General features: G+C 46.3%; 1 protein-coding gene across 1 annotated transcript in view; it reads right to left on the bottom strand.

The window, feature by feature from the left end:
- LOC134910100 (complement C3-like) overlaps positions 1-24,962 on the bottom strand; it is a 465,863-nt gene that overhangs the window by 199,729 nt on the left and 241,172 nt on the right. Inside the window, exons 15-17 of the mRNA XM_063917765.1 lie at positions 18,895-19,024; positions 17,829-17,903; positions 15,015-15,206 (exon numbers count right to left, since the gene is read on the bottom strand). Of these exons, the coding sequence (XP_063773835.1) occupies positions 15,015-15,206; positions 17,829-17,903; positions 18,895-19,024 (397 nt within the window). The remainder of the gene's footprint in view (positions 1-15,014; positions 15,207-17,828; positions 17,904-18,894; positions 19,025-24,962) is intronic.

Genomic DNA, 24,962 nt, shown 5'->3' with positions numbered 1-24,962 from the left:
CTGAGAGTTCCTCCCTGATGGTTGAGTTACGCTAATGCCGTTGCATTGTCCGAGCAGATCTGAACTGGTTTCCCCTGAAGGATGTCCTTTGCCTTAATCAGCGCCATGTATATAGCTCAGAGCACCAATATATTTATTGGCAGGTAACTTTCTTCCTTGGTCCACTGCCCCTGGAAACAAAACTTTCAGGACACTGCTCCCCAGCCCTGAAGGCTGGCATCTGTTGTCAGAATTTCCCAATCTGATATCCAAAAAGGGTCTCCCTTTGTCCAGATGGGATGTCTGTAGCCACCAGGCTAATTACTTCCTTACTTCCGGAGTAAGGAACATAGTCTGCGTTTTTATAGTCTGTTGAAAACCATTCCATTTGGCAAGGATCAGATGTTGCAGAGGCCTCAAATGGAACGGAGCATACTCCACCATGTCGAATGTTGACACCATCAATCCCATCACACGCATTACTGCATGAATGGATACCTTCGACTGTGTAGCAGCTCCTGAATTATTGACTGAACATTGGATATTTTGTTCAGAGGTAAAGTTACTCTCTGAAGGCTCGAATCCAATACAGCCCCCAAGTGAGTCATCCGCTGTGACGGAACCAGAGATGATTTCGCCCAATTTATGAGCCAACCGTGCTTCTGCAGACACTCTATTGTCTGTTGCAGATGACACAGAAGCAATTCCTGAGACTGTGCCAGGATTGAAAGATCATCGAGATATGGAAAAATGATTATCCCCTGCTGGCGGAGATAAGCTGCCATTACCACCATCATTTTGGTAAATACTCTGGGGGCTGTGGCCAATCCGAATGGCAGGGCCTGGAACTGAAAATGCTGTTGGAGGATAGCGAACCTGAGATAGCGCTGGTGGGACAGGGCTGTAGGAACATGAAGGTAAGCATCCTGGATATCTAGGGATACCATAAAATCCTCTGGCTCCATGGCCAAAATGATGGAATGGAAAGTCTGCATATGAAAATGAGGCACCCAAATGTACTTGTTCAGCACTTTGAGATTGAGTATGGGCCAGAACGACCCACTTGGCTTCTGGACTAGAAACAGGTTGGAGTAAAAACCCTGTCCTCGTTGTGCAGGAGGAACTGGAATGATAACTCATGACTGAAGCAATTTCCGAACTGCCTCTTGCAAAGCCCTGGCCTACCAGAGACGGACTGGTACAAAAAACCTTTGAGGAGGGCGCTTCTTGAAAGCAAATGCATAACCGAGAGATACAGCTTCTTGCACCCAGGCATCTGTTGTAGACTGCTGCCAGATCTATGCAAATTGAAGAATACGGCCTCCCACCCTGGGATCCCCCAGGTGAAGGCCCGCACCATCAGGCTGATGGCTTATCTTCTGTTTTAGAAACCGGTCCTCTGGTAGCCCAATGCTTTTTAGTCTTGCCAGACTTGCTGTATTGGGACTGTTTGCCATCACCTTTTCCTTTTCCTTGAGACCGAAAGGGCCGAAAAGCTGGAACTTTAGGCTTGAATTTGTATGTGGAAGGAAACTTTACTTTCTTAGAGTCTGCTTCTGACTCTAAAATACTGGTTAATTCTTTACCAAAAAGAATATCTCCAGAAAAATACAGACTCCAAAACCTTTTTGGATTCTGAATCAGCTTTCCATGTACGTAGCCAAACTGCTCTGCGAGCGGCTACTGTTGAAACTGATGCCTGAGAGGCAATTGTACCCATATCCAAGGCTGCTTCTTCCAAAAACATTGCAGCCTGTTAGATATGTGCAACAAGGGATTTTTGCTCTCTAGATGCCATTGAAAGATCCCCTTCCAATACATCAGCCCAGGCAGCCACTGCTTTTGCCATCAAGGCTGAAGCCATGGCTGGTTTTATGATTACCCCAGACAGGAGAAAAATAGGATTTTAATTATCTACTAGTAAATCCTTTTCTTGTAGTCCATAGAGGATACTGGGAATCCATTTAGTACCATGGGGTATAGACGGGCCCACTAGGAGCCTTGGGCACTTTAAGAATTTGATAGTGTGCGCTGGCTCCTCCCTCTATGCCCCTCCTACCAGACTCAGTCAAGCAAACTGTGCCCGAGGAGACGGACATACTTTGAGAGAAGGATAGATAAGAAAAGCGGGGAGATTACGAAAACCCACACTGAACAATAGGAAAGCCATGCTAACCAAACTTGAAACATGAACATCAACAGCTGAACAAACCAGAATACTTAACCAACTAACAGTGCAGGAAGAACGAAGCACCAGGCAGGCGCCCAGTATCCTCTATGGACTATGAGAAAAGGATTTACCAGTAGGTAATTAAAATCCTATTTTCTCTTATGTCCTAGAGGATACTGGGGTCCACATTAGTACCATGGGGATGAAGCAAAGCTCCCAAACCGGGTGGGAGAGTGCTGAGGTTTCTGCAGAACTGATTAACCAAACTGAAGGCCCTCAGAGGCCAAAGTATTGAACTTGTAGAACTTTGCAAACGTGTTTGAACATGACCAAGTAGCTGCTCGGCAGAGCTGTAAAGCCGGGACACCCCGGGCAGCTGCCCAAGAAGAACCCACCGACCTAGTAGAGTGGGCCTGTACAGATTTTGTAACCGGCAATCCTGCCATGGAATAAGCATGCTGGATAGTGAGCTTGATCCAGCGAGCAATAGACTGCTTCGAAGCAGGACACACAATTTTTTGGGGATCATAGAGAACGAACAGCGAGTCGGATTTTCTGTGATGAGCTGTTCTCTTTACATACACCTTCAAAGACCTCACAACATCCAAAGACTTTGAAGAAGCAGAGGTGTCCGTCACAGCCAGAACCACAATAGGTTGGTTGATGTGAAATGCGGACACCACCTTAGGAAGAGTTTGCTGACGAGTTCTGAGTTCAGCTCTGTCCTCATGGAAAATTAAGTAGGGACTCTTGTGAGACAATGCCCCTAGTTGCGACACACATCTTGCTGAGGCCAAAGCCAACAGTGTGACGGTCTTCCACGTAAGGTACTTTATGTGTACCTCCTGTAATGGTTCAAACCAGTCCGATTGGAGAAACTACAGCACCAAATTGAGATCCCCAGGTGCCATGGGAGGCACAAAGGGAGGTTGGATGTGCACAACACCTTTCATGGGAGGCACAAAGGGAGGTTGGATGTGCACAACACCTTTCAAGAACGTTTGTCTATTTTCTGAAAGAAAATAGACAAAGCCGAAATCTGGACTTTAATGGAACCTAGGCATAGGCCCACATCCATTCCCTACTGCAGAAAAAGGAGACGTCCCAGATGAAAATCCACTGCGGAATATTGTCTGCTCTCACACCAAGATACATACTTCTTCCATATATGGTGGTAATGTTTAGACATTACCCCTTTCCTGGCTTGAAACATAGTCAGGATTACCTTGTCAGGAATCCCTCTCCTGGCTAGGATCAGCCATTCAACCTCCATGCCGTTAAACATAACCATGGTAAGTCTTGATAGACTAACGGGCCCTGCTGCAGGAGATCCTCACGAAGAGGCAGAGGCCACGGATCTTCAAGGAGCATCTCCAGAAGGTCCGCGTACCAGGCCCTTCTTGACCAGTCCGGAGCAATGAGTATTGCTTGAACCTTTTCCCTTCTTATTCTTTTTAGATTTCTTGGGATCAGAGGAAGTGGAGGAAACACGTACACCATCTAGTAGACTCATGGAGTCGTCAGAGCGTCTACCGCCACTGCCTGTGGGTCTCTCGACCTAGAACAATACCGCTTGAGCTTCTTATTGAGACGAGAGGCCATCATGTCGATCTGTGGATATCCCCACCGACATGTCAAGCACCTGAACACTTCCGGGTGAAGGCTCCACTCCCCCGGGTGCAGGTCGTGTCTGCTGAAGAAGTCTGCTTCCCATTTGTCTACTCCAACAATGCCACGGCGTGTTTTTCCGCCCAGAGGAGAATTTTTGACACCTCTGACATTGCTGCTCTGCTTTTCGTTCCGCCCTGTCGATTTATTTATGTTACCGCCATTACATTGTCCGACTGGACCTGAATGGCCTGATTCCGAAGTAGAGATGAGGCCTGTGGAAGGGCGTTGTAGATTTCCCTGAGTTCCAAGATGTTTATTGGAAGGATGACTTCCTGACTTGACCATCTTCCTTGAAACTGCACCCCCTTGGTGACTGCTTCCCAATTTTTGAGGCTTGCGTCTGTGGTTAGCAGAATCCAATTTTGAATCCCGAACCTCCGACCCTCGATGAGGTGAGAAGTCTGTAGCCACCACAGAAGGGAGATTCTGGCCTTTGGCAACAGACAGATTCTCTGGTGCATGTGAAGATGCGATCCGGACCATTTGTCCAACAGATCCAGCTGGAAGGGCCTTGCATGAAACCTTCCATACTGAAGCACCTCGTAAGAGGCCACCATTTTCCCCAGAAGGCAAATGCACAGATGCACCGAGATCCGGGTTGGCTTCAGGACAGCCCGAACCATCAACTGGATTTCCATAGCCTTCTCCAAGGGAAGGAACACTCTCTGAGATTCTGTGTCCAGTATCATTCCCAGGAAGGAAAGCCTCTGCGTCAGTTCCAGGTGAGATTTTGTGGAGTTCAGAATCCACCCGTGATCCAAGAGTAGTCTCGTTGAGAGGCGAATACTGTCCATCAACCGCTCTCTGGACGGTGCCTTTATCAGAAGATCGTCCAGGTATGGAATTAGGGCCCTCATTCCGAGTTGATCGCATGCTGCCACTTTTTGCAGCTCGTGCAATCAACTAGACGCCGCCTATGGGGGAGTGTATTTTTGCATAGCAAGACTGCGATAGCTTGTGCAGCCCTGCTATACAAAAAAGTTTTGTGCAGAACTAGACTAGGGTAAGACTTACTTACCCTGTGCGATCACTTCAGCGTTGCAGGTCCCGGAATTGACATCAGACATCCGCCCTCCAAACGCCTCGACATGCCTGCGTTCGGATCTCCACGCCCTGAAAACTGAGTTGACGCCCGGATCCACCTTCCTCCTGTCAATCTTCTTGTGGTTGCCGCTACGACCGCTTTCTTCTCTGGAGGTGTCACTTTCCATCGATGGCCGTCGCCGGGCAACAATGCGCATGTGCAATACGGCCGCCGCGCATGCGCAGTTCCAGCCCGAACGCAAAGAAGCGCAGTGTGCGATCGGGTCGGAATGACCCCCCCCATGTTCACTCCCTGTTTGCGGAGTAGAAACATCATATCTGCCATCACCTTGGTGAACACTCTCGGTGCTGTGGAGAGACCAAATGGCAGGGCCTGGAACTGGTAATGGCAGTCCTGCAGTGCAAACCGTAGATAAATTACGCATCCTTGATATCCAGAGACACTAGGAATTCCCCCTCCTCCAGACCTGAGATCACCGCTCTCAGAGACTCCATCTTGAATTTGAACACTCGTTAGCACGGGTTCAATGATTTGAGGTTCAAAATCGGTCTTACCGAACCATCTGGTTTCGGTACTACAAACAGGTTGGAATAGTATCCCTTGTTTTGCAGATGAGGTGGAACCAGTTTTTGACTGGCATCCTGTAAGGTTATACTTGCTTCCTGTGAAACTGGTAAGCCTGATTTGAAGAATCTGTGAGGTGGGAGCTCCTAAAACTCCAGTTTGTAGCCCTGGGAAATAAGATCTATGACCCAGGGATCCTGGCATGCTGTTGTCCAGATGTGACTGAAAATTTTTAGTCGGGCTCCCACCTGCCAGTCTTCCTGGCATCGCGGTCCACGGTCATATTGAAGGCTTTAAGGAAGCAGAGCTTGAGCTCTGTTTCTGTGAACCTGCAGTTGCTGGTTTTCGTGGTTTACCTCTAGCGCCTCTGGTGGCTGTAGAAGAACCTCTGGTTTTGCCCTTAAACTTGGCAGTCCAAAAGGATTAGGTCCTGAGTAGGCTTTCCTGGCTGGGGGAGCTGCAGAAGGAAGATACGTGGACTTACCCACAGTAGCTTTGGGGTTCCATTTGTCTAGTTTATCTCCAAATAAGGCCTTTCCTGTGAAGGGTAGGCCCTCCACGCCTTTCCTGGAGTCTGCATCGGCAGTTCACTGGCGTAGCCATAAGCCTCTGCATGCTGACACTGCCATAGCAGTGGTGCATGCATTAAGCAAGCCTATTTCTTTTATGGCTTCCACCATAAATTTAGCAGAGTCCTGTATATGTTGCAGGAGTAAAAAAATCTCCCCCTTAGGCAAGGTACCTAGCCCCTCAATTAGGTTACCTGACCATTTTGCAATGGCTTTAGTAATCCACCCACATGCTATAGTGGGTCTCTGTACCACCCCAGCAGCTGTATACAAAGATTTGAGTATATTCTCAATTCTAAGATTAGCCGTGTCTTTTAGGGAGGCTGCACCAGGGACAGGCAATAACATTTTCCATGACAACCTGGATACTGATGCATTCACCATTGGTGAATTTTCCCATTTTTCCTATCCCCAGGAGGAAAGGGAAAAGAAGATACTAATCTTTTAGGGATTTGAAATTTCCTATCAGGATTAACCCATGGTTCTTCAAATAGGGTATTGTGGGGGTCATTCCGAGTTGATCATCATTCACACTGACATGCGGGGGGACGCCCAGCACAGGGCTAGTCCACCCCGCATGTCAGTGCCACCACCCCCCCCCCCCCCTTCCCCGGCAGAAGTGCAAAGGCATCGCACTGCGGCGATGCTTTTGCACTTCAAGAGTAGCTCCCGACCAGCGCAGCTTTAGCGTGCTGGCTGGGAGTTACTCGTCGCTCCCCGGCGTTGGCCGGACCACGCCCCCTAAACAGCAGCTTAACGCCACTATCCAGACGCCTCAGAGGCGATTGCTAGGCAACGACTGCGGTGCCTGCGCATGCGCAGTTCCGACCTGATTGCTGCGCTGCAAGAAACTGCAGCGAGCGTTCGGGGCGGAATGACCCCCTTAGTTCCTTTGACACAGGAAAAGTGGCTGAGGATTTCATTTTTATATTAAAATAAGATTCCTCAGTCTCCTCTGTTACCTTATCAGAGATAAGCAGAACCTCTCTGATAGCTTCTATGAGAGCCTCTATTCCCTGTGACAGAGTAGCCTTCCCCAACTCAGCGTCCACCTCCCCCTCCTCCATGTTTGACCCTTCATCATCAGAGTCAGACTGCAGGATATGGGCCTAAGGACATTTTTGCAGACAAATGGTAGGGGACTGATACACTGATTTGGGTACTGAGTCTCTGTTTATAAACTCAGTCATCGATTGTCTTAAGTATTGCATCTCTTTCTCATTGTGGGAAAATTTATTAGAAATATTGGAGATCATTCCCCTAATGGAATCCAGCCATGCTGGTTCTGCCCCGCTAGCCTGGGAGGGTACACTGCACTGAGTATACTGCAGTGAACCCCCAGGGGAAGAGGAATACTGTGCCTTACAAGAAACACACTCTTTGTCTCACATCTTGTAAATGTGACAGCACACACACAGGAAAAGGTTAAATGCACAATTAACCCACAAAGAGCCCTTCAAGAGAGACACAGAGATAGTCTGGAGCCAGCACACAGCACCCTTACTGCTAATGCCAAACTTAGATGGGTCGCAGAATAAGTACCCAGATTGGGGACTTAATACACTAGTAAACGCTCCCTCCCTGCTATGACCCCCTGGTACCGCTGAGGTAATCTAGAGTCTCTCTGGAGGAGCTGCGCATCCCTGTCAGTCAGCGTCTGTGTCCACTGCAGAGGGAAAATGGCGCTGGTGAGCTGCTGGATCTGCTCATAGTGAAGCCTCACCCCTTCAATGGCGCGCAGTCTTCCCACTTTTTATACTGGCTGAGGTGATTTTAGTGCTTAAAATGGAGTCAGCCACCTTTTAAGTCTGTAATGCCAGTCTGGGTAATGTGTACACCCGTAGTGTAATTAGACTCAGTTCGCTCCCTCAGAAGCGGTGCGTCCGCACTGTGTACTGAGTCTGGAGACCCAGCTGCCCCACATAGAAGCCGTGCGTCTCTCTACCCTCATGCTGCCATAATGGGCGATGACCCGCTAACCAGGACGCCGGCTTAGTACTCACCAATCTTCAATCTTCTGGCTCTGTTAGGGGTGGCGGCATGCTGCGGGAATGTGCGCTCGCTGTGGTGGGACTTGCGAATAGTTCCCTCAGGAGCTTAGTGTCCTGTCAGCAGGTAATGGCACCATTAACCCTTCAAGAGGTTGCCCCCTCCCCTAAGTCCCACGAAGCAGGCAAGCTGGTGCCATCCTGTCCTGCCTGAAAATAACAAACTGAGAAAATAAATGCAGAAAACTCTTCTGGAGCTTCCAGCAACGTGACCGGCTCCTCCGGGCACATTTTCTAAACTGAGTATGGAAGGAGGGGCATAGAGGGAGGAGCCAGTGCATACTACCAAATTCTTAAAGTGCCCAAGGCTCCTAGTAGACCTGTCTATACCCCATGGTACTAAAATGGATTCCCAGTATCCTCTAAGACGTAGGAGAAAATGGTTTTTAGAAAACCATCCACTCTCCTATCCATGACATCATTTAATGATGTTGAAGGCAGAGGTAATGTAGATTTTCACACTAATTGAATAACATGCGTATCTACTTTGGAGGCCACCTCCATTTTTCAACAGTCCCCAGCCGGAAGATGATAATTGGCATTCCATTTCCTAGGAATTCTAAATTTCTTACTGGGCGTAGCCCAAGCCTCTTCCATAATTTCCGTCAGCTGATCTGACCCAGGAAACTCAGACTTAACTGTTTTGGGGCGTTTAAACACAGGTGCCTTGGATTTTAACACAGGCTCTGCTGATTCTTCTAAGAATAGAATGGCTTTTATTGCCTTAATTAACTCAGATACATCCACTGAACTGAGACCTTCTTCCTCATCTTAGTATGCAGAACCAGAGTGTAATGAGTCTTCATCCTCTGACGAATCCTCATCTGAAACGTGTAGACTGAAGATATTGTTTCCTGTCTATGTGATTTAGTTACCACTGGCCATTCAGCCTGTTTTTGTTGAGAGGCTGCTACTTCCCCTGCTGGAAGTGATAAACTGCAGGTGGAATGCTGCATGTAAGAGTTAATAGTGTATCCTATGCCTAGTACAGAAGTTGTAATTACCCGCTCAGCTATACTGGATTATCTCTGTGCAAACATAGCCCATGGGGAATCAACTTGCACCTGTGTCTGCCTTGTATTTTTCAAGAGACTTTGGTGAAAGCTAAAACATTTTGCACACAAACCATCCTGAACCAGATCCTGAGAGGTTAACCCAGCTTTGCAAGACAAACATGATATGAGTGTTGGTGCTGCTGTGAGTGTATTTTCCTTACCCTTGCTGCACTTAGACATGATAAATAATCAGACACTTGCACAGTGTACTACACAATTTGTGACTGTAATCACTTTAAATTTTGTTAAAGTGACATACAATCCGACCCTACCCTGCTTTGCACCAGCATTGAGGATCGGAATAGACAGAAAAAACTGACAGAATTATAGTAAAGTCAGCAATCACACTAGCAATCAGTCACAGGTTATACATTAGTATAATAAGCAATATGAGTACGTAATGAACTACAAATACATTTCAATTATGTAGGAGAAACACATTACTGCATTACATTATATAAGATTTAACCATATTCAGACGCACAGTGAAGGAAAACAGTAATAATTAACAGACTCATATGCATTAGGCACTTATCCAACTATTCATACTCAAAAGGTAGATAGAGACTTAGGGACTAACTCAGAGCTGATCGCAGCAGCAAATTTGTTAGCAGTTGGGCAAAACCATGGGCCTAATTCAGACCTGATCGTAGCAGCAAATTTAGTAGCAGATGGGCAAAATCATGTGCAATGCAGGGGAAGGCAGATATAACATGTGCAGAGAGACTTAGATTTGGGTGGGGTGTGTTCAAACTGAAAACTAATTTGCAGTGTAAAAATAAGCAGCCAGTATTTACCTGGCACAGAAACAAAATAACCCATCCAAATCGAACTCTCTCTGCAAATGTTATATCTGCATGCCTGCACTGCACATGGGCCCTCATTCCGAGTTGTTCGCTCGTTGCCGAGTTTCGCTATATTGCGATTAGTCGCTTACTGCGCATGCGCAAGGTTCGCAGAGTGCATGCGCTTAGTTATTTTACTCAAAAGTTAGGTATTTTACTCACGGCATAACAAGGATTTTTCATCGTTCTGGTGATCGGAGTTTGATTGACAGGAAGTGGGTGTTTCTGGGCGGAAACTGGCCGTTTTATGGGAGTGTGCGAAAAAACGCTGGCGTTTCTGGGAAAAACGCGGTAGTGTCTGAAGAAACGGGGGAGTGTCTGGCCGAACGCTGGGTGTGTTTGTGACGTCAAACCAGGAACGAAACTTACTGAACTGATCGCAATGGCTGAGTAAGTCTGGAGCTACTCAGAAACTGCTAAGAATTTTCTATTCGCAAATCTGCTAATCTTTTGTTCGCAATTCTGCTATGCTAAGATACACACCCAGAGGGCGGGGGCTTAGCGTGTGCAATGCTGCTAAAAGCAGCTAGCGAGCGAACAACTCGGAATGAGGGCCATGGTTCTGCCCAACTGCTAACAAATTTGCTGCTGCGATCAACTCTAAATTACCCCCTTAGTGCTGTATTACCCGTGCTCAGCAGAGTGGGATACAGGGAGACACCCCGCTTCCAGGACCGATCAATACGTTTGTGAACGCTGAGTGGATACAGACGCTAATAGTGTGCACAACCGCTCCATGAACCTATAGTGAACACAGACGCCCGAGTGAACACTGACGCACCAGTCACACAGCCGCCTATGCTGCAACTGAGTCCCCTTAGTACACAGCGTCTAAGACGGAAGCGGGAAAACAGTACATGGCAGGAGACTCGGAGGAAACTGGTCATATACCGGGGGGAGGGGTGACCAGGGAAGCATCTGACTCCCCACTGCTGACATAAACCCTAGGGATCGTGACCTAATACTATCCCTGGAGCCCATGGCCGTCTTTTTGTATGGGCTCAATGGGCTCTTGCCCAAGGGCCCCAGGAGTAAAAGGGCCCGAGGCTGATAGCTGAGGGTCCCCTCTTTCCAGGGGTACCAGATTTTTGAAAATCGGCCTTGGGGAACCAGAGATATCCGACTTCAAAGCATTGGTCCCCATCCAAGCCTATTAATTGTTATTCCCAGCCAGATATCTCGGGTTCTGTCTGACTTCGAGTTTTTCTGAGGGTATTCTCCAAAAGCTGGGACTCTCCTTTTGCTGGACACTGGCAGCTTGTCTCTACTATGTCCAGAACCAGAGATATCATCCTTCGAGCAGCTGGTACCTGCTATAGCTCCACACGCTTAATATGCAGTTTTATATTTTTGTTGGTGGATTGCTCTGGTTCCTGAACTCTGGTCCCCAAGTCCCCAGTACCTCGTGAAAGGTGGGACTCTCTAGTTTTTTTTATCCCATTAAAGCTAAGAAATCTATTTCCAGGAACTGGAGATATCTGCAGTAAAGCAAGCTGCCCTGGCCCCCGGAAAATGATTAATATTAAGTCCACTCCACTATCAACCCCTCCTCTGTGTATTAAACACCCCCTACCACCATGGAAGTCATGTACCAGGGACCCTTCATTCAGCACAATGTACCCTTCTACAGTTTAGTGTTCTCCTTCCTGTCCCATTTGTGCAGTAAAGGAGTAATTAGCGGAAATGATTTCTCCTGGTCCTATATGCTGAGCGAAAGATAGAACCCCCCTACCCCCTGCGGGACATCAAAGCTGCCGCTGATAGCACGCCCCACCCCTACCACTGATGGGTGGGTAGGGGCCCCAGTGCATTGCTGTGCCCAGGGGCCTACACTGCTGTTAAGATGGCTCTGCTGGAGCCTATAATCCCTAGGGCCTAGCGCTGGTGCACCCTAGGTGGCAGCCGCGTCAGCGACTGTTTGGCAGTCTCCTCCCAAAACAGTGCGGCTGTGTCCACATTCCCCCTCTAAGCGGAAACCAATGCCTTACCTTCTCCCCGTTCTCCGGCCACAGCCTGGAAACATCTGCTGGACCAGCTAGTATATCCGACACAGACGCCTGCTGAAACAGCACTGTGAAACAGCACTGTAATCATTGGTAAGCGTTGTCGCGACCCGGCGGGGAGTTGTTGGAGCGACTCTAAGGTACGTATAAGACGCTTTTTAGAAAGATCACTCAAGAAAAATAGTAAGGCTATAAAAATAAAATAAGAAAATTTATGGCTGCTAAAATACAGCAGCCCTCTGACCATGGTCCGGCTCCTGCAGCACCAAACAAAAAACTGATTTGCCTGAGCCAGGAGGCGGTGATATATGGACGGGCCTGTTGCATCCTCTGAGGCCAAAAAGCTTTGACCGTTTGGTGCAAATCCGCTGTCGCGTCATCATATCCCAATGTTATCCTGTGGATAACCTGTGGACCCTGCAGGAAAAAAGGTGATGTTATCCAACATATACACATTAATCAATTTTCTTCTAGTCCATCTTGGGGGGTGAAGCAAAAGTTCCTAGTATAAGGAATTGGCGTGTTCTCTGCCTATATCCAATGTAAAGGGGCAATCAGTTGCAATAAGCCTGTTTTATACTGAAAGCATGCCAGTTCCATAAACATAGTACTTATTACTAAACTACCTTTGAGTCTAATTGGTTGCTATGGGATACAGCTATTTTTTCTAATGTGCCAATTTTCATATATGTTACTGAAGAATTATTTATGAAGGTACTAAAATTATTGACATGTTGTGATATCATTTGATATGTATATTTGGGGTGTGGTATGGTATGCTGGCGGTTGGGCTCCCGGCGACCAGCATACCGGCGCCGGCAGGCCCACCGCCGGATTACCGACAGTGTGGCGAGCGCAAATGAGCCCCTTGCGGGCACGGTGGCGCGCTACGCGCGCCACGCTATTTTATTCTCGCTCCAGGGGGGTCGTGGACCCCCACGAGGGAGAATAAGTGTCGGTATGCCGGCTGTCGGGATTCCGGCGCTGGTATACTGTGCGCCGGGATCCCGACAGCCGGCATACTGAAGACCACCCGTATATTTGGAATCAGTATGATTTACCCGTGGGTGGGATGCCGGCTGTCCATATCCCGACAGCGACATCCCTCCCGTCAGAATGCCAGCAGCGGGGCGAGCTGAAAGAGTCCCCTTGCGGACACCCATGAGTGGGAATAGTCCTGTTTTGCCGGGATACCGTGTGGCGGCATTGTTGGATGTAGGGATTCCGGCGTTGGCAACCTTGAGCGCCGGGATCCCGACAGCCGGTAAATTGAGCACATCCCGTATATTTTCTGTATATTTATTACTAATGGAATTGTGCAGATTAGCCACAGTGTGTTATCTTCAGAAACCAGAACTTTGCCACCAGGGTGTCATTTCCAGCTACTGTTTTTGTGTGGTGTAATCAGCTCCTGTGACTTTGATACCTGTGTGCAATCTTTACTTTTCCTCTCCAGCCTAATTTCTGTAATGTCCCCAGTTAAAGACTGCTACATTTTCACTATCTCTGACTAGCAACAATTCTTCAACATCTGACCTTTCAGTTTAATAAAACACACAAAAAAAGGTTAGTGCTGATTGCTGTCGCAATTACCTATCCAGAGGATCCTAATGAAAGAATTTATTTAGATCGCACAGAACAAATATTTATCTGATACTGTTGTTCTAATCATTATTTATTGCTTACTCTAAATGTATGAAATTAATAGAAATTATGTACTGTGCCAAAAGAGAATGTAAAGATGGAGGTGTCCATTGTGAGGGCACATAAACTGATGGACTGAGATTAGAGACTATTGGGTATATTCAATTGGTGTCGAAAACTGCCGTCTGTCGAAAAGACGGCAGTTTTTGACTTTTTAAGGTCGAAACGTGATTCGACCTATTCAATGATTTTCGACAAGTCGAGCCATTTGACTTGTCGAAAAGCATGTGGATCGGCGGAATAGCTGCCGATCTACATGCTTGTGTCGGAAAAAACGGGGCGTTTTGGCCCCCTTTTCGACCATCTCAGTCCGACATCGAATGATGTCGAACTGAGATGCGGACTAAGAGGAGGAGAGGGGGGCGAGCCGCAGGGAGATGGGGGGACAGGCAGCGGGCATACAGGGGAGATCAGCGCTACAGTAGCGCTGCAGCTGGATGTCACTCAGCCGCCCGGCCTCACGGCAGCTTCCACCCGGCTCCAGCACGCTTGCTGGAGCCGGGTGGACACTGCCGTGAGGTCAGGGGGGCTGAGTTACATCCTGCTGCAGCGCTACTGTAGCGCTGATCTCCCCTGTATGCCCGCCGGCTGTCCCCCACTGGTCCCCCCGCGGCTCGCCCCCCTTCTCCTTTTCTGCGTCCCATCTCAATTCGACTTGAAAAAGTCGAATTAATATGAGATTGAATAGGGGTTGTCGGATCCATTCTGACAAATACATGTCGAAATGGATCCAACTTTAATTGAATGTACCCCTATAAGGGCATTACTTGATAAATATGGGCTGTGTACAGTGGCGCTGAAAGGGGGTGGGTACTAATTACAGATGTTGGGGCTTCTTGGAAGGGCCCGGCAGGGGCCCAGGTCCATGCACCCCCAAGACATCCCCTTCCTTCCCTTACATGTCAGCCGGCAGCCACAGCCTCTTTCTCCAGCCCAGCACACATAGCTCTGTACAGGGCTGCAGTAGGTCCAGGGAGGCTGCTGCCACTGAATACAGCAGTTTCCTCTGCCGGAGAGGGGGGTGAGCAATCTGACCCTGGCTGAGGAGCACATGGCAACCCCCACTGCAGGATGGCGCAGCATCGCAGTGCATAAAAAGTGTTTCTAACATTTTTTAAGGGGACGTGGTCACACCTCCACAATTAGGCCACACCTGTTGGCCACAATTAGGCCACACCCATTACCGTGACTCGGGAATCCTTTCTGCAGCCCTGGCTGTGTACACTCATGTGTTTCCTACTGCACTCAAATTAAATTGTGTTCCCTTTTTGTACGCGTTCCACCATTTCAAGTGCAGCAATGTTGGGAGCTATGTAACTGAAAGATGAATAGAACAATAAGTAATCAAACCTCATACTTACATCTGCTCCATTCCAAGTCTTCACTAAACTGCGTCCTCAGTTTTTCAGCATGTGTGCAGCACTCAAAGAACAAGTCAGCACAGTCCTTCCCTTGGTGAACGTGCTGTTTTCTCTTATTACAAGGCAGTGCCATTGGGCTGTCATGTAATCCAGCCAAGCAGCATGGTCTCAGATGAGCAGGAGACTCATTTGCTGAAAACAAAAAAAAACTTCAGAATTTCAATTAAGCTCAAAAGTATTGACTAAAATATGAATACAGTATAAAGGGGGTAATTCAGACCTGATCGCTGGGCTGCGTTTTTTGCTGCCCTGCGATCAGATAGTCGCCAGCTACCGGGGAAGGGTTAATTTGCTGTGCAAGTGTGCGTTCTGATGTGTACTGATTTTGTGCAGTCTCTGCTCAGCCCAGACTTTACTCAGCCGTTGCGATTGCTTCTTGCTGATCAGGGCCGGAACTGACGTCACACACCCTCCCTTCAAATGCTTTGACACGTCTGCGTTTGTCCAGACACTCCCTGGAAATGGTCAGTTGCCACCCACAAACGGCCTCCTCCTGTCAATCACCTTAAGAATGCCCGTGCGATCTGATTTATCGCACCATCCCGTCGCTGACCGGCGATCCCCGTTGTTGTGGTCTGTCGTGCCTGCGCATTGCAGTGCATATGTATTGCAGTGCATACGAATGCGCAGTTCAGATCTGATCGCACGCTGTGTGAAAACACACAGCAGTGATCAGGTCTGAATGACCCCCAAAGTGGCAAAGATGTTTTGCCAACCCAGATGCCAGGTTCTGGATGATAGGTTGACAGCCGTTAGGTTGACAGGTAATAGGTCGACACCATATAGTTGACATGCATTAGGTTGACAGGTACAAATGGTCAACATGTAAAAGGTTGACAGTGCATAAGGTCAACAGGTTCAAAAGATCGACACAAGTTGTTGTTTTGGGGGGAGGTTTAAAATTTTTCATCAGTTAACATCCGCATAGTCTACGATTGGGAATAGTAGCCTGTGCCAGGTACAGTGGTAGCGGAGCGAGGCTCCTTGCCCGAAGCATGGCAAACGAAGCAAGCGCACAAGGGTACACGTGGATTACATGTGGTTAAACATACATGGTGTCAAAATGACACCGAAAAATCCTTGTGTCGACAATTTATGAGGTGACCATTCCCATGTTGACCTTTTCATTGTGTTGACCTTTTGTACCTGTCAACCTTTTGTGGTGTCTACCTTTTCCATTTTAACCTATTGACCCTGTCGAACCTTTTGACCCAGGTGACGTACTACATGACGACCATATGCGGTCGACCTATTTGCACTGGATTTTTCATTTAAGTGTAATGAGGTTAACATAAACACTGCATGGTAAACATGAAAAGCGGGATGTAATGGAATCTGAGATCATCGCTGGAGGTGCGGGATGCCGGATGATCTCTTACATTTTTTTAAAGTGACAATCCCTTACAAGGCACAACCATGCATTGTAAGTGATTGTCCCTTTAATAAAAAAATCCAAGATCAGCCAGCAACCCGTACCTCCAGCGACCCCGGACTCTATTACATCCCGCCAATAGTTTCTCAGCACAAATACTATTTATATGCTGCATTTAACAGATTAAAGAAAAAAAGCTGGGAATGGTATACATTCATAATGTTGACATATAGGGCGGGATGTATTAACATACATCGCCACCCCTCGCAGGTTACCGTAGCGATGTTGATCGCATATGTACTAACATATGCGATCTACATCGCGATGTGGTGACGGAGGCCCCCCGCGATACCTGTTAGATGGTCTGCGGGGGTCTCCGTAACCTCCCAGGGGTCCCCACACTGGCTAGACGCCGGGAAGCAGCAGCAGGCTGCCCCCGGCGCCTCCTCCTCCCCCCTGCAGCTGGAAGGACATCCGGCTGCGTTGCTAGGGGGAGGAGGAGACTACCTTCCGGGTCCAGGGCAGCCTGGAGGAAGGTATGCCAGGGGGGAGGGGGGGAGGCGTCTGCGGCGGGGGTCGGCAGGTTGCGGGAGTCGGCGAAAAGAAGCCCATAGGCGATACCCTGGACGTCGAAAACGCGGCGGTAGGGTGTTAGTAAATATGCTTAGCTCTGCTCATAATGCTTAGCTCTGCTCATAAAATATGTTCTTTGGATAAACATTACCTGAAATTGCATAGCAGCCCGTGAAAAAGACATAACAGAATTTTTTTCTGGCAAATAATTTTACTAAGAAAATTTAACTATTTTGGTTTGGTTTAACAAAAATTTCATTAAACACATTGGATCATTGTCTATAGACATCTTTACTCTTAACAATTTCAATATATTGCAGTTTAACTAAATAAATAATGCATCCTCTCCCCAAGTTCCTCAACCATCTCCAGCTCTTGCTATCCTGGTCTGGTTACCACTAATACAGGGGCAAGAGTAGCATGGTGTCCTTCTGGAAAGTGGTATGCAGCAACAGGCTATGGCAGTCTCTACTGTACTTCTCTGAATATAACAATAAAACCAAGTAGGAATTAGTCCCAGACAATTACTTGGACAGGTATAAATATGAGGATAATTGATTTTATATATATATATATATATATAAAGTAGATGTGTTCTCATTCCTCAGCACACGCTGCTTTGACATTGCTCTTGACCTCCAAGTATTAATTTCCCAATAGAATATAATGCAGAATGAATTCTGAATCTGAGATTCTGAGATCCCACTCTGGGTTACAACTAACAGGTTGTCAGGATGCACATCTCTTTTTTAGAATTTGATGCACTGTAATACAACCAAAAGATGTTAAGGCATATGAATCTCTACTACCTTTTCTTTGTTTCGCTTCTAATATTTCTATTGAACGACGACTGCGTCCATGTTGATCTGAAGAGCATTTAAGATCTAAAGAAAAAAAATTAAATTATACGAGTGGTTGTTGAGTACTACAGGAATAGTGATCCTGGATAAGAACTGTTCATTAATTAATAATATTTCTTTTTTACTATAAATATAAATTATGAAATTACATTAAATTATTAAATCTACACAGACTGTTAGGAGCTGATGCAGGGTTGTATGCAAGTCCTTCACAACTGCACGGAAATAAATGTGGATTTATGCATGTAGGCTGAGTTAGAAGCGTCTTTGCGAACACACAACCACGATGCAAATGTTTGTGGAAGTTACCATCATCATTATCAGAGCACACCCGTACGAGCCCTGTACCTGGTGTAAGAGACCTGTCTGAAAACAGTAGGCTCTTTGCGTATCCATAGCTCAACATAGTTTGTCATTCAATCTTCACCTTTGACATGCCCTCACTCAATTTAACCCATGTGTGTGCCCCAGTGCAACTAGAGATGTGCTGTTTGGTTCTCCAGAAATCCCAATCAACACGAATTTTGTGGCTTCGAACCAAAACCCATACTGAATCTCCTGAGGAGATTCGATCTGAATCGAGTCCTGGTCCAGATCTTCCTACGGTTCAGAATTCAGATTTTAAATCCGAATTTGGGGTTTTGGATTGCAAAAATAACATGATTTTAGCTGTTTTTATCAATTTTTATAGATTTTTATTAATGATTATCAATTTTTTTATCAACTTTAAACTGAATCCGAATCAAAACACATGAGAGTAGTTTTGCCACAACCATAACACGCTGATGAATTAGAGCCAAAACTAAAACATGGGGTCCACGCACATCTCTAATTGCACCCAGTTACGCTTGTTAAGCCACAAGTAGAGATCCAACATAGTTGTAAATGACCCTGAATCACCTGTAGTTGCTCATAGAGTAGCTGAGTGCAACTCTGCATCAGACCGTACTGTATATTTGTAATGTTGTAGCAAATAGGTTGTGCTAGTTTAGATGTTATTGGCCTATCAATTTACCTTTTCTAGATTGAGTTTTCATTCCCAAACTGGTTGCAAATTCCAGACCAGCATCTTGAAACACACCAAAGGGATCAGCTCCACTGCCAGCTGAGCATCCAATGTCATTTTCTTGTACTGCATCCCATATCTGGGTTTAACAGATAAAAATTATGCATCAAAAATAAATGCTATTATTCCTAAAATAGGATAAATCTATAAAATGTGACCACTCTTCATTTCGAAAGTTGAAGACTGGAGGCTATGGGGAAAAATGTCTAATGGATGGGGAAAAGAGCATACGGGAACAAATCTGAACACACACAACATACAGAGTAAAAAATATTTACCTTTTCCTATGTTGGTACAAATCTTATAAATCTAAAACAATTTGCAGAACCAGGCTGATCTCATTGTACAGTATGTCACCCACAAAAGCCTAAATGCCAAAAATATAGATATTATTGAGTAAGTGTCCAGCTAAAAGTAAGTTCACACTTTTGGAAAATTATGACGTTGTCACGCAATAATGACATTCACCCCAATTCACAGAGGGTTAGAAAATTATACAAAACTGTTCTAGGAGCCAAATTCAGCATGAATTGCAAGTTAGAGTTTTTGCAATCTGGCTGAATATCGAAAGACTGCACATGCACTGCAAATGCAATGCACATGTGCCAGAGCTGCATTGAGATTGCAAAAGATTAAAGTGAAGAGATTGCACAGTGATTAACAGAAAGTGAGCTTCAGCCTACAATATACCCTAGATACTTTGGCTACACCATTCCAATGGCACACTTCTCCGGGTTAGCTGTGAACCTGTGTGCCGTAGAGACTAACACTGTCTCCACCTTTGGAAGGTGTGACTCCCAGTCCGAACTAAAAATTACAATGTCATCTAAATACACTGCTGCATATTCCCTGTGCGGCCGGAGCAATTTATTCATAGCTCTTTGCATGCTGCGCCATGCAAACTAAAGAGCAGCACTTTATACTGGAACAAACCTTCTGGGGTAGAGAAGGCTGTTATTGCTTTGGCAGCTTCCATCAGAGGAATTTTCCAATACTCCTTCATTAAATCTAGAATGGTAAGATACTGGCTTGTTGCAAAATTTACTACCAGTTTGTCAGCCCAGGGTATAGGATAGGAATCAAACTGAGATTATTTAAATTTCTGAATTCATTATATAATTTCAAAGCTCTCAAAGGCTTGGGCACTAAAACAGTGGGATTATGCCATTCACTGTTTAACTCCTCTATGACCCCTGGGCACAGCATCACTTCCACTTCCCATTATTTATTATTTATTTATTAACAGTATATACTGCTGCCTGTTTGGCCTCAGGTATACGATATGGCCTATGTTTTATTACCACCCCTGGTGGAGTAACAATATCGTGCTGTATGATTTGGGTTTTCCTGAAAAGGGCAGAGAACACATGCTGGTATCGTGTTACTAAGGTTACCACTTCTTGTTTCTGGCTAGGACTCAGGTGACTTCAATGGACACCTGACATTTTGGGTTTTTCATGGCCACTAAAAAAGGCTGACTGGCAATTTTCTTTCCAAGGTTTCAACAAATTCACATGGTAGACTTGCACCTCCTTTCTTCTACACTCTTGCCATACCTTATAGTTTACAGGTCTCACCATACAACTGGGACACTAACTGAACGCTGTTAAGCTCTTGAGACGATTGGTACTCCCACCCTTCTGTTAACAGATCTAGTATTCCTCTGGGCTATCTACCACAGAGGAGCTCAAAGGGGCTAAACTACATAGAGGCTTGGCGTATGTCTTGAACCACAAACATTACATAAGGTAAGAGAAGGTCTGAATCTTGCTTCTCCTGTGACACCTCCCTTTTTATCATCTACTTAAGGGTTTGGTTAAAGCATTCGACCAAGCCATATGTCTGCGGGTGGTAAACTGAAGTGGTATTTCTATCCAGCTTTAATAGACGACACAAGTCTTTCATTAATTTAGACACAAAAGGGGTACCTTGATCCATCAGGACCTCTTTTGGTATTCCCAGACGGGTATACAGCATCAACTCCCGGGCAATAGTGCTACATTTCCTGTTACATAGTGGTATGGAATCCGGGTACCTGGTGGCATAGTCCACCACCACCAATATATACTGATGCCCATGAGCAGATATTTCCACTGGCCTGTCAGATCCATACCAATTCACTCAAAAGGCATAGAAATGCTAGGCAGAGGAACCAAGGGCACCCTATATTCTGGCCAGGGTGTGGGCTATTGGCACACTGGGCATTCCTGATACTTTTTTTTACTGCAGCATGAATGCCTGGCAAGTAGAACCATAGCTGGATATGCTGGAGTGTTTTTTCCTCCCCTAAATGGCCTCCCCATAAATGCGCTCAATACCAGCTGTTCGTGTTTCTGGGGAACCAGTAACTGGTCTACCCTTTTATCTTGCAAATAAGTTACATGGTACAACAAATCGTATTTCACCACAAAGGAAGGTACACCTTCAGGAGGTAAAGCAGAGTTTACCTTACCATTTACCACCTCCTGTACAGCGGGAAGTCCCGGCCCAGGATCAGCGGATAAGGAGGCTTGGATACTACTGCTGCTATCATTTTACTGGTCATCCTTTAATCACCATCAGCAGGTGCACTTGTGGGCATTCTTCTATGTCCCCATGTATACATAGCACCATTACCAAGGGTAAAACCGTGTCAGACCCGGGAGCAACCAGGTTAGCAGAAATGATAGACAATTCACTGCCGGTGTCAACCAAGGCCCAGATATCCCAGCTTTCAATCTGTACCATCAGACTAAACAAAGTGGTTTCTGCTGGGGAAATACTTTCAGCCACCATGCTGACTACAGGTCGTGCTGTTTTCCCTGCAATCCAATCAATCGCCTCATCCTGTTTTGAGCAGTCCCGCCATACATGACCTGGCTCACTGCACTCAAAACACACAGCTGGAGGTTGTTTAGTTTAACAACGGGGACCCGGGTTCTGGGCTAAGGTACTGGCTGTAACCCTTGCTTGGCTTTATTCAATTTTCCCAGGGTAAAGTACCTCTTAATCACCACTTCTAACTCCCCAACTGTCTGGGAGGCAGCCTGCAGGGCCAGTGTTGCACACCACGGTCTAATACCAGTATACTGTGATCTAAAGCAACAATCTCTACTATACATGGAGCTGTATGTTTCTCTGGCTGTAGCCATGCTTTACTCAGTCTGGCTAGCTTGGCTAGCTGAACTCTTGGAAGTTCAGACAGGTTCAGACACCAATCATGGAACTCCTGGGCTTTTCTAATGAGTGGCCTTTGGCCGTCTTTCTTGGGTATGTTGGTATGAGTTTTCAGAACCCACAAGGAACTGATCCATATGATAAATTACTTTTTATTTTATTTTATTGTTTTAAATAATTTTTATTCATGGAATCACAAAAGCGAACAGATACCAACAGATTATGGTTACAGCAAGTTACATTGCAAATGCAGTATAATAGTTGGTAGTTATAAAGATAACCAAAAAAAGGAACAGTGACCCATTTTTGACCCAGAGAGTGGGCAGTATAAAACAGAAAAAAGGGCAGTCAGCAGCGCAGCTAACTGACTAACATTAAAGAGTAAGAGTAGAAGAAGGTCGAGAAGAAAGAAAGACAGAGAAGAAGTGAGAAAAAGAGAGGAATGGACAAAATAGGATAGGATATAGTCCCCGGGAGGGTCCCATCAAATATGGTGCGGGGCATCACAAATTAAAAGGTGAAGGGGCATGCTGGGTGGCCAGCAATGGACTCCATATTTTATCGAATGACTCAGAGGAGCAGTTTATGATGCTAGTCATGTAGTCCATGCGGTAAACGTACCAGATGCGGGCAACTATAGATTGCATGGAAGGCGGGATAGGGTTTTTCCAATCTGTAGCTAGTTGACATGTTGTTGCAGAGACTATATGACGCAACAATTAATTTTGAAATTTTGTTAGCGTTGGCAGGTTTAAGGGGAGGAGAATGTATTTAGAGTCGGAAGGAATAGAAATCTGCAATAAGCTAGAAATAAAATTAATCACTTCCCTCCACATATGCACTATTTTAGGACATGACCACCATATGTGTAGGAAAGAACCCTCTGCGCCACATCCTCTCTAGCACCTATCCGACGTATCCGGGTACATTTTGCTCAAACGAGATGGTACATAATACCACCTATATAATAATTTATAAACATTCTCTTTGATTCTAACGCAGATGGAACTAGACGCTGCATTACCCCAGGCTTCAGACCATTCCATTCATCTAAAGCCGAGCCTAGGTCCATTTCCCATGCTCTCTCATGAGGATCACGCTGAGAGGGAGTGTCCCCAGTGAGAGTAGTATATAAAAGGGAAATTAGGCCTTTGGTTGAGTGACGTCTAAAACATATAGTCTCAAACGTGGTCAGGGGTCTGCTAGAGAGGGCGCGGCCCAGTGAGGAATGAAAGTGTCTGAGTTGTAAAAATTGATAAAAATACCTAGAGGGAATATCAATATTTTCTTGAATCTGAGAAAACTGAGGAAAAGTAGTATCCCTGGTGATATCATTCAGATATAAGATACCTCAATCCTGCCAAGGAGCAAACAGTGATTTATTTGTACCAGGACGGAATGCAGGGTTGTGTAATATTGGGATGATAGGGGCAGTGGCGGATCTTGCCACGGGCAAACGGTACTTTTGCCCGGGGCGCCGCCTTCCGGAGGGCGCCGCCGCCATCCGGAGGGCGCCGCACCAGGGCAAGATCCACCACGGTGCCCCCCGCAGTGCCCCGCTCTGCCCCCCCCCCCCGCTTTGAAGGAAACCAGACGCGTAGTGTCTAGTTTCCCTTCATTGAGAGGACCTTAGTTGTGCGGTGCGCGATGACATCATCGCGCACCGCACAGCAAAGGTCCTCTCCATGAAGGGAAACTAGATGCTACGGTCTAGTTTCCCTTCATGTAGAGGACCTTTGCTGTGCGGTGCGCGATGACGTCATCGCGCACCGCACAGCATAGTGGCACAGACACTAGGGGTCATAATTGACCTCTAGTGTCTATGCTGTTCTATGGGAGAGACGTAATAACGTCTCTCCCATAGATCGAGGAGAGGAGAAGAGCGGCGGCGCCGGCGGAGGAGGTCTGCAGCGGTCTGGATCAGGAATGGGGATGGTAAGTATACTTTTTTTTATTTAATTTTTTCTTTCAGCGTCACTACAGGGGGCATAAATGGGGGCGTAACTGACCATGCCCCCATTTGAAGCCACGCCCCTATACTTTGCCCGGGGCGCCACAAGGCCAAGGACCGGCCCTGGATAGGGGATGGGGCTGGGGCCAGGCCATATTTCCTATTGCAAAGTCCCAAATCGTTAGTGAGCCAGAAACTATGGGGTGTGATGCTATATTTCTGGGGCGGCAGGATTTCAAAAGCCAGAGAAGAGAGAGTAGAGAGACCCATTTCAGCGGCTTCTATAGATACCCAGACCCTTCTAGATTTGGGGTTGCACCATTGTAGACAGTGTGAAAGCTGTGTGGCTATATAATATCATCTGATGTCTGGGATGCCTAGGCCGCCACTATATGTGGGGCACTGTAAGAGTTTCAATCGGACACGGTGACACTTATTCGCCCATATGAATTGTGACGTGTGAAATTGTAAGAATTTAAAAACAGATGGAGGAATAAATATCGGAAGGGTCTGGAATAGGTAAAGTATCTGAGGGAGCACGTTCATTTTCACTGAGCTTACCCTACCTATCCAGGAGATAAAGAGACTAGACCAAGAAGACAGGTCTGACTTAATTCGATCTAAAAGCCTAGGGAAATTAGCTTGGTAAAGTTGATGATGGCTATGCGTTAGAAAAATACCTAGGTATTTAATCTTTTGCTTGTGCCATTGAAATGGAAAGGAATTTTTCAAAGAGAGCTTAATCGGGCTGGGGATATAAAAATTCAATACTTCAGTCTTACTCGTATGAAGTTTATAACCTGAATGTTTAGAGTAGAGGTCTATCTCAGAAAGGAGCGGCTGTAACGACTGAGATGGGGATCCCAGAAATATTAGGACTAGAGATGAGCGCCGGAAATTTTTCGGGTTT

Source organism: Pseudophryne corroboree, chromosome 1 (assembly GCF_028390025.1).
Source record: "Pseudophryne corroboree isolate aPseCor3 chromosome 1, aPseCor3.hap2, whole genome shotgun sequence".
In the NCBI taxonomy this organism is placed as follows: Eukaryota; Metazoa; Chordata; class Amphibia; order Anura; family Myobatrachidae; genus Pseudophryne; species Pseudophryne corroboree.
The sequence above is the reverse complement of the archived record's forward strand: the minus strand, read 5'-3'. Positions and strand labels throughout refer to the sequence as shown.